General features: G+C 38.6%; 1 protein-coding gene across 1 annotated transcript; it reads left to right on the plus strand.

Annotated features, from left to right (window-relative positions):
- The first annotated feature begins 455 nt into the window (after nucleotides 1-455).
- On the plus strand, nucleotides 456-10,646 carry LOC105957227 (uncharacterized). The gene is made up of 12 exons (XM_088813764.1): nucleotides 456-578; nucleotides 1,119-1,664; nucleotides 1,826-3,004; nucleotides 3,108-3,435; nucleotides 3,575-3,824; nucleotides 3,939-4,155; nucleotides 4,921-5,300; nucleotides 5,581-6,027; nucleotides 6,122-7,322; nucleotides 7,430-7,783; nucleotides 7,874-8,111; nucleotides 8,194-10,646. The coding sequence occupies exons 1-12, from the start codon at nucleotides 456-458 to the stop codon at nucleotides 10,602-10,604; spliced, it is 7,674 nt and encodes a 2,557-aa protein (XP_088669890.1). The 3' UTR covers nucleotides 10,605-10,646.
- Nucleotides 10,647-10,849: the final 203 nt, after the last annotated feature.

The raw sequence follows: 10,849 nt of genomic DNA on the forward strand, positions 1-10,849 counted from the left end.
CAACCGAAGACGATTCAGTTTCTTTTAATTTAATTTCCCCCATTTTTCCCTCTTGTCTGTAAATCCCTTTAAGAAACTACTGGTGTGTGTTCAGTGTTCACAAGTATTTGTTGTACGGAAGAATCTTGGTAATTGCATATTATTCATATTTTCTTTATAAATCTCTAAACGGAATTAAAACCCTAGCTATTTTGTTTTTCTGTACACACACACACATATATGTATGGGATGTTTTACTTCCAGCTGATCTTTTTTCATGCATGCAACAATTTATTGCTGATATTCATCTCTGTGAGTCTAATTTGTTTTTGCAGGGTTTCTGTTGAAAATATATATATCTAGCGAGGAGATCAGTTGGAGAAAATAATTATCTGGCAGTGGCAGTATATATATATATATATATTATATATGTATATGTGTGTATACATAGAGACTCTTTGAAGTTAGTTGTTTCAATGGAGGGGAATCGTTCCGGTACCGGTACCGGCAAAAGATCGTCGCCGAAAGACGAGTTCGCTGATTTCGTGCTTTCGTGGTCTCTTCAAGATATCTTTAATGATAATCTGTACAAATACCAGGTCTTTATTTTTCCAATTATATATATGTATGTATATATATATGGTTCATTTTTGCCGTTTATATATATAGTTATTGGTTGCCTGTAGTGTTCACATTGAATATATATATATATATAGCCCATTGTGTAGATTAGAACAGGTGCAGGCAAGTATAATTAATTGGGTTTAGTTATTGATTTCATTTATTAATTGGTATGTCATTGTAATTTAATTATTGATTTTTTAGCTATTTATAGATTTATTAATGTCATTATAAGTAATTTATAGATTTAAATGAATTATTGAAGCTAAAATAACATATTGCTTGCTCTAATGGTTCAAAAAAAATGAGAAAAATAAATATGGAAAGGCGGAAGAACTTAGTTTAATTAAGGACTTAAGGTCACGAGAATATATATATATATATATATATATATATATATATATATATATATATATATATATATATATATATATAATAATTGGCATTTTTTCTTGAATAATACACATTGAATAATAAATTTGTATGTGCTAATTTTAATAATTTGCTCTTGCATGCAGGTGGATAAGATTCCCAAGTCATTTGAGTCTGTGGATCAGTATCTTGGCTCTTATATCTTCCCCTTATTAGAAGAAACACGAGCCGAACTTGCTTCCGCCATGGAAACCATACACGAAGCACCTTTTGCTGAGGTAGCATCTTTCAGTGAGCTAATAAATGAAGAATCCGTGTACGATGTTAAGGTTGATCAATGGAGAAACGTAGTCGTCGGTGATTACTTTGGGCACAAAATCTTGCCCGGTGATGTTGTTCTTCTTTCGGATTCAAAACCCGAAACTATTTCCCGCCCACTACAAAGTGGCGGGACGTATGTTTTTGCATTTGTACGAAATATAAAGGATGGCGAGAGAGAAGTTGACAGCTGTACATCCTCCAATTTCAAACTCAAAACAGCTAAGAACGTTGAAGTTGGAAATGGCCGTTCGAGAAAGTCACTGTATGTGGTTTACTTGATGAACATTATTCCGCACAAAAGAATATGGAACGCGTTAAGAACGCGTCACAATTTGAACATTATTCAGAAATCATTAGCCGCGAATCACTTGGTACGTACTTGACTGTATTTTTTCCGCCCTCACCATTCGTATCTACCCCTTTATCACAATCATTTTCTACTTATAGATCGATGATGTTAATTTTTTCGAATAATAATATATTTTCTTCGGTTGTTCTCTTTCATGAAATCTCTCGTCTTCATTTTTAACAGGAAGTGGAAACTTGTGAGTTTTGCCCTCTCAAATACAACAACGAGATGGAGGAGAAACTTGGGTCTGCTTTATCGTCCAAGTTAAACGAATCGCAGCTCGAGGCAATTACGGTCTGTCTATCCAAAATCGAGTGCAATCACAAGTCGTCCGTTGAACTCATATGGGGCCCACCCGGGACTGGAAAAACGGCAACGTTGAGCAGTTTGTTATACGTTCTCTTAAAAATGAATGTGAGGACACTCATTTGTGCCCCGACAAATATTGCAATTAAAGAACTCGCCTCTCGTGTGATAGCACTAGTGAGATCAAATTCGTCCGAGGAGAACCACTATTTGCCTTTTCCTTTAGGAGAGATGCTCATGTTTGGTAATAATGATCGTCTTAAAGTCGGCTCGGATACCGAGGAAATCTATTTGGATTATCGTGTCGACAAGCTTGTACATTGCTTATTATCAAGAACCGGTTGGAAGAACTGTTTCGCATCCATGCGCGATTTCCTCGAAGATTGTGTTCCTCAGCATCGAATCTTTGTGGAGAACAACGAGCTAATCAAAGCAAAAAAGAGTCTCGAGAATGATGAAGCTAATAATAAGCACTTAACTGAGTCGAAATCACTTTTGGAGTTTGCTAGAGACCGATTCGCGCATTTAGCAACACCAGTGAGGGATAGCATGTCGACACTAATCACGCATTTACCAGAAAGGTTCATGCACGAGCAGATATTTCGAAGCATGATACAACTTACGTCTCTTCTCGATTCGATCGAGACGTTGTTGTTTGAAGACAAGAGCTTGACATCCGAAGAACTCGAGAGAATCTTTTTAATACACGAGGGAACTAACTGTGTCGATACATCGTCCTTAATATATATCAGAAGCCAATGTCGGAATATTCTGACATCACTTCAGGCCTCCCTAAACAAACTGCACCTTCCGAGCGTCACTAACGCAACCTCCACCGAAGACTTCTGTTTCGAAAACGCTACTTTAATATTTTGCACCACTTCATCGGCATATAAGCTGCACACAATCGATACGAAGCCGTTTAAAATGTTGGTGATTGATGAAGCTGCTCAAGTAAAGGAGTGTGAATCGATTATAGCCCTTCAGATCCCGAACGTCACGCATGCGGTTCTGGTCGGCGACGAATGCCAATTACCAGCCACAGTTAAGAGCAAGGTAAATAAATAAAATATTTGATTAACTAATTTCATTATATTAATTATTAATTATTAATTATAATACAACGGCTGATCGATATATTTTTGTGGTATTCGCGCAGATATCGGAAGAAGCTGGATTTGGGAGAAGTATGTTTGAAAGATTGAGCTCGTTGGGTCACTCTAAGCATCTGCTCGATGTGCAATACCGAATGCATCCATCGATAAGTCGGTTTCCGAATTCGAATTTCTATCACAATAAGATATTAGATGCGCCAATTGTGCGGAGCCGAAGCTATGAAACATGCTATATTCAAGGGAGGATGTTTGGTCCTTATTCGTTTATAGATATTCCTGGGAACAACGAAGAATTTGATGATTTCGGGCATAGTAGAAGAAACATGGTTGAGGTGGCAGTCGGAATGATGCTACTGAAGAAACTCTACAAAGGTATATATATGCGAAATTGTCTATATGATGCAACTCTCGCCGTAAATTTCGTATATTTGTAAATAACATTTTCTTTAACGTAAAATGAATATATTTATTCCTCCGTGAGCATATCTACGTGGTTTTCATTTACGAACAGCATGGAGTGGCGCAAAAGAGAAACTGAGCATTGGTTTGATTTCCCCGTACGCTGCACAAGTTGCAGCAATTCGAGATAAGCTACCACGGAATTACGAGAGCCTTGAGAATTTTACGGTCAAGGTGAAGTCAATTGACGGCTTTCAAGGCGGGGAAGAAGACATAATAATTATATCAACTGTAAGGTCTCGTGGTTCCATTGATTTCTTGTCCAGTCCACAAAGAACCAATGTAGCTTTGACGAGAGCTCGGTATGCTATCAAATTATTATTCTTCTTTTTACTTGGATTTTTTTCATTTTATTTATTTTTTGTTCGATAATTGCCATTGTTATTTTTACGTAATTATTTTTCTTTGGTGGCTAGTCATTGTCTCTGGATACTAGGAAATGAAAGAACTTTGAGTAAAAGTGATTCAGTTTGGAAAGAACTAATATCCGATGCTAAGCAACGCGGTTGTTTCTTCACTGCCGATGAAGATTGTGACATTCAAAAAGCTATTATAGACGTCATGAAAGACTTGCATCAACTCGACGACCTTCTCAATGGCGAGAGTATACTTTTCAAAAATTCAAGATGGAAGGTACTTGCTTTTTTCTTTTTTTTTTTTTTTAATGTTTTATCGAACAATAATTTTGTATGTCGATTCTTGGAGCCTATTTCTACCACTTACTCATGTGTAACGAACAAAACTATATTTTTTTTCCACATTTTAAGAATTTTGCTTAGTAAATACATCTATGTAGCACGGACACGGGAACGCGGATACAGGGAAATAGGGAAACAGACACGGGGAAACTCCGTTTTCCAAAAAGTTGGATACGGGAACGCGCAAATAATAAAAATATAGGGGTGCATTCATAATTTCTAAAAAATATTATAATGTTTAATTTCATTACACAAATTACATTTGGGGCATATAAATTTATTTTAGTATGGAATTAACATCTACAAAAATATTAAAGCACCACTAGAAGTGAAAAAGAGGCATAATATTTAAGATTTTTTTAAGCGTATGCAATTCGGAGTTTTTATGTAAAATGAAATTTGGATTTATTTTGTGTGGAAACGTGTTTCCAATTTTTCATTGTTATCAGAGACGTCCCCAAAACTTTTAAATGTTCATAGAAACGAGCCTGAAACGTTTCCGACAGGTGTCATGGAGTTTCGGTTTCCGAAATGTGGAAACGCATGTGGGTTGAAGTTTCCGTGCATCATAGAAATACATTCATCTCTATTTTATTTCTATATTTGTATTAATTTAAAAGACAAGGTCAAACTTGACCACCGGTTGTTTTATGTATGTAGTGTTTTGCGTTTTAAGTTACGGTTTTTGCACATTTTTCAGGTTGTATTCAGTGAAGACTTCCGAAAGTCGTTTCAGAAATTGAAATCCGAGAATGACAAGGACAAGAAGCTGGTCATAACTGTACTACTTAAGCTTGCAAGTGGTTGGAGGCCCAAGAATATAAACGTGGAGTATAAATGCGAGAGCTCTTCGTACATCGTGAAGCAAATCAAGGTTGCGAGATACTATGTTGTCTGCTCCACCGACTTAGTCAAGGACCCCGTTGACTTAACTGAGAACCCTGTTTACGTACAAATTTTAAAAGTGTGGGATGTACTGCCTATGACGGATACTGCGAAACTGTTGAAACGACTCGACGGCATATTTGCAATGTATACGGATGATTTTATCAACCGCTGCAATGACAAGTTGTACGAGGGGTATGTCATTTCGGTTTTACAGTTAAACCTCTATGAATTAATACAGTCGGGACTGGGGAAATTCTATTAATTTAGCGAATTATTAAATTATCTAGTTAATAATTTAACATGTTTTCACCGAGTCGGGACCGAGAGAAACTACTATTTAATCGAGGTTCTACTGTAGTACTTTAATTTGTTTGATCCAATAATGATGTCTTTTTACATACACCCAATTTAAACCATTGACCGACTTTTTTTTTTTAGTTTGTATTAATTGTATGAATTGGATTGTGTTCAGGAATTTGGAGGTACCAAAGAGTTGGGAAGTTGGTAATAATAATATAACGCGGTTCAGCACTGGTGGTGTTGACTGCAAAAGTCATGTGGAGAATGCCAAAGTCAACGAAAGCTTACTCGTGATGAAATTTTATTCGCTGTCGAGTGGTGTGGTTAATCATTTGCTTACTGATATGGAGGGTAGAGAAGTGGATCTTCCGTTTGAGGTTACCGATGAAGAGCGTGCGATAATAATGTTTCCGAGGAGCAGCTTTGTACTAGGTCGATCTGGTACTGGAAAGACTACTATTTTGACTATGAAGTTGTACCAGAAGCTTCAGCAGCACTCTATTGCCACACGGGATTCAACGACAGCTGGCGATGGTGCGCCTGTTTTGCACCAGCTTTTTGTTACCGTTAGCCCAAAACTCTGTTATGCTGTCAAAAAGCACGTTACGCAGCTAAAGAGGTGCGTTTCGAGCTCCAATTCTTTAATGCATGTACATCCTGTTTTATTCAAATTGCCTCTCTCAGTTGATATTAACATTTTCTTGCATGTACAGCTTCGCTAGTGAAAACTTCTCCGGAAATAACAGCTCGTCGATGGATACGGATGATTTAGACGAAATGGCTGAATTCAGGGATATCCCGGACACATTTATTGGCATCGAACCAGAAAAGTATCCTCTAATTATCACATTTCATAAGTTTCTAATGATGCTCGATGGTACTTTGGGTAATTCTTATTTTGAGAGATTTCGCGATGTAAGAGGCTCCTCACAACAGTACCAAGGAAGAAGATCTATTGCGCTGCAAAATTTCATAAGGAGAAACGAGGTTACCTATGACCGTTTTCGGTCCTTATATTGGCCTCATTTCAATGCAAAGCTTACAAAAGTTCTTGATCCCTCAAGGGTGTTCACCGAAATTATGTCGCATATAAAAGGAGGTCTAAAAGAAGGGGAATCGGGCGAAGCCAAGCTAAGCAGGGAAGGCTACGTTTCCTTATCCGGCAGTAGAGTTTCCACTTTAAGCGCAGAGAAAAGGGATGCAGTTTATGATGTTTTCGAGCACTACGAAAAAATGAAGTTGGAGCGTGGTGAATTTGATCTTGCCGATTTCGTGATTGACATTCATCTACGGCTCAAGAACGGGGATTTAATGGGTGATAAAATGGAGTTTGTGTACATTGATGAAGTGCAAGACCTTACCACGAGGCAAATTTCACTTTTCAGATTTATTTGCAAGAACGTCGACAAAGGATTTGTATTTTCTGGGGATACGGCTCAAACAATTGCAAGAGGGATCGACTTCAGATTTGAAGACATTAGATCCTTATTCTATAATGAATTTATTATGAAAACCAGAAACTGCGACGAGGCTTCAGTAAGAAGAGAGAAAGGGGTTGTATCGGAAACGTTTTGTTTGTCGCAGAATTTCCGTACTCATACCGGCGTACTTAGGTTAGCGCAAAGTGTCGTAGATCTGATTTGCCATTTCTTCCCACAATCAATCGATGTGTTGGCTCCAGAGACTAGTCTCGTATATGGCGAGTCACCGATTGTACTAGAACCCGGTAGTGATGAGAACTTGATTATGAGTATTTTTGGTCATAGTGGAAATGCTGCCGAAAAATGGGTGGGGTTTGGTGCTGACCAGGTTATTCTCGTACGTGACGAATTTGCAAGAACCGAAATTTCCAACTTTATAGGCAATCAAGCTCTTGTTCTCACTATAGTTGAGTGCAAGGGACTCGAGTTTCAGGTCAATTTTTTTTTTTTTTTTTTTTTGTATATATATATATATTCATTCTTTTTACCATTATATAGTGTAACAATTAAACTATGAATGTTTTTTTGTATAATATGTAGGATGTTCTGTTGTACAACTTCTTCAGTTCATCACCAATGAGTGATCAATGGAGGGTTTTGTACGAATACTTGAAAGATAAAGATCTTGTCGACGACAACACGCCCAAGACGTTTCCGAGTTTTAGCGAGTCAAGACACAATATCCTTTGCTCTGAACTGAAGCAGCTATATGTGGCGATCACTCGAACAAGGCAAAGATTGTGGATATGCGAAAACGATGAAGAGCTGTCGAAGCCGATACTCGACTATTGGAGAAGGTTGTGCCTTGTCCAAGTGCGGAAAATAGACGATTCTCTTGCATTAGCTATGCAAAGAGCAAGCAGCCCCGAGGAGTGGAAATCGCAAGGAATCAAGGTTTTTAATCAATTGTATATATATTTTTTTTTTTCCGAATTTCTTGCAATATTTGGTTCTGACTGAATTTGTTTGATTAATTAATTGCAGCTATTTTGGGAGAAGAACTACGAGATGGCGACTTTGTGCTTCGAGAAAGCCGGAGAAGAAACATGGGAGAAGAGAGCGAAGGCGTCTGGTCTTAGAGATGCAGCTGATTCTCTACGTGGTTCGAACCCTAAAGAGGCGCGTGTAATGCTTAGAGAGGCTGCAGAAATATTTGATTCCATCGGCAGATCCGATACAGCAGCTGAATGTTTTTGCGACTTAAACGAATATGAAAGAGCAGGTATGTATATATATAATTGATTTACGGTCAGCATTGCATATTAAAATGTTGTTCTTAAATTTAAATTCGTCTCCTTGTGCAGGGAGGATTTATTTGGAGAAGTGCGGTATCTCTGAGCAGAGAAAAGCTGGAGAGTGTTTCTCTTTGGCCGGAAGTTACGCAACTGCAGCTGAAGTTTATAACAAGGGATACTTTTTCGACGAGTGCTTATCAGCTTGCACCAAAGGAAATCATTCCGACCTCGGTTTGCAATATATCGAGCACTGGAGGCAGCAAGCATCATTGGGGGGTAACACAAGATTTAAGAATACCGACGGAATCGCGCAAGCGTTTCTTGAAAAATGTGCTCTAGAATGTTATACAAGAAAGCATAGTGAATCGATGATGAAGTTTGTTCGCGCTTTCTCTACTGAGCAATCCAAACGGAACTTCTTGAAGTCGAGGGGCTGCCTTGAGGAGCTTCTAATATTGGAGGAAGATTCCGGAAATTTCAATGCGGCTGTAAAGATTGCACAACAATTAGGGCATATTTTACGCGAGATTGATTTGCTCGAAAAGGCGGGAGACTTTGAAAAGTCTTCTTTGCTCGTAATTTCTTACGTACTGAATAACTCTCTGTGGGTGTATGGAAGCCAAGGTTGGCCTCTAAAATCATTTCCTCAAGACGAAGAGCTTTTAGCGAAAGCGGTTTCAGCTGCAGAAAAGGTTTCGGAAAATTTTCATGCATCGATTTGTGCCGAGGCCAAATTTTTGTCTACCGGCGATAGGATGAACTTGTCCGAGTTGATGCAGTGTTATAGTGCTTCGAAGCAATACAGATATATTACGGTCGAAATTCTATCTATTAGAAAGCTTCTAGATTCCCATTTTCCAGTCGATCCGGCCAAATACGAATGGGGTCCTGAATTGCAAATTGATCCGAGTTCATTCGAAGAAAGAATGGTGAGAAATGAAGTTTCCGGCGGAACCCTTGTTTTTGTTTGGAACTTATGGAAGGTACAGTGTTTGGAGATCTTAGAATGCTTCGACTCGCTTGAGAAATGTGAAGATAATACGGCTCTTCGATTCTGTTTTAACTACTTTGGGGTGAGGTCGCCGAATAACTCGAGTGAAGGCACCTATATATTGCTCAACCCTAATTCTGCATGGATTAGAAATTCCGACAAGAGGTTTATTTCGTGGAAAGGAAATGTGGCAACTTTTCATGCTCGTCATTTTGCGTCAGCGGCTCGGGAATACTGGTGTCAAGAAATAGTTTCCGCCGGAGTACGAGTTTTGGAGGTTCTTGAAGCTCTTTATAATTGTTATTTGACGAAGCCATACTCATCCGATTACTGCCAAAGTACGTTATTGACTCACGTTTTTGACATAGCAAGGTTCATCGAGTCAAAATCACTTGGCATAATAAAGTCATCCAATGCCGGGAAGCTGCGTTGCTTTGTTCAACTGTCTACCAAATTCTTTGAAGTCGTTTTTCCTTTGGACCCTCGACGGTCACTGTCCGATGATATGATATCTTTAAGGGAAACCGAATTTTCGAAGAATTTATTGGAAGAAATTATTTCTAGAAGTATTAGCCCACGGGGGGGTACACTCACTTATAAGCAGATAGGACATGTGGTTATGATAATTCTTGGCTCTGGCAAGCCCAGAAATGAAATTATTTATCAGAGGATTATTGCAAGCCTTCCTCGAAACTCTTCTTGGAAGTCATTCATCGAGTCCGATTATCGAAGAAAAACTGAGCCCGAAAGTTCGTCCGATGAATCTCTTTATCATGAGTTTCTTCATAAAGCATTGGTCGAAACTTACATGACGAATAATTGGAGGGCAAATGATTACATATCTCCAAAATGTTTCTTTTATCTTGTGGAGAGGCTCTTGATTTTGGTTCCGCACTCTCGAGGCCACTTCTTCACTACAAAATCCTCGTTTGTTGAATACTTAATGTGTCTTTCACCGGAAGCTGATCCGAGTTCCGGTTTAGTGACGGACAAGAAATCCGATGCTACGAGCATATTTAACTTTGTGGCCGATGTGGCTATAGAATGTCTTCATAAAATTGAGGTTACAACACAATGGATCGAGTGTTCTCGTATTGACTACGACCACTATTTGCCAGTGCTTATGCTGAGGTTATTCATGATTCTGTGCTTATCTTGTCTGAACTCGGAGCGGTCGTCCTTCAATACTCTTTTCGATATGCTTAGAGTGCCTCATATCGGGCACCATTTGCCGAGGGAATTTTGCGAAGCTATTCGACGAAGAAGGAAGAATGATATTTCGGATGTAGATGCAGTTGCTTGCGCATTCAAAGCTATTGGAGACCCTCTTGTTATCGTAGCCTCGACTGAGAACAGCCTCGAGTTTGAATGTCCTGATGCTATTTTCCTCGACTTGAAATCCTTCACATGCAGAAATGAAGTCGTCAAAAAACTATTTCCTAGGAGCAGTAATACTGAAGCATCAGAAGTTACGGTTACGCAATCTTAAAAAACGGCAGTAGAAACTGATTCGCAGTAGATACAATCACCAGTAGATACAATCACGGTGAGTGGTGATGATTCATTAATATGCTTGACCTGACTTCTAATTTCGTTTTACTTCATAATCGTAAGATCGAGTTCAATTTTTTCTTACATTGGTATATCATGATTGCAGGTGCTGAAGATCGGACAAGTTTTGAAGAGCTCGGAAGAAAGAAAGACTCGACAGGAAACGAAAAATCCTGTTCTTTT

This window comes from Erythranthe guttata, chromosome 14, assembly GCF_056151865.1.
Source record: "Erythranthe guttata isolate IM_541 chromosome 14, IM_541, whole genome shotgun sequence".
Taxonomy (NCBI): domain Eukaryota; kingdom Viridiplantae; phylum Streptophyta; class Magnoliopsida; order Lamiales; family Phrymaceae; genus Erythranthe; species Erythranthe guttata.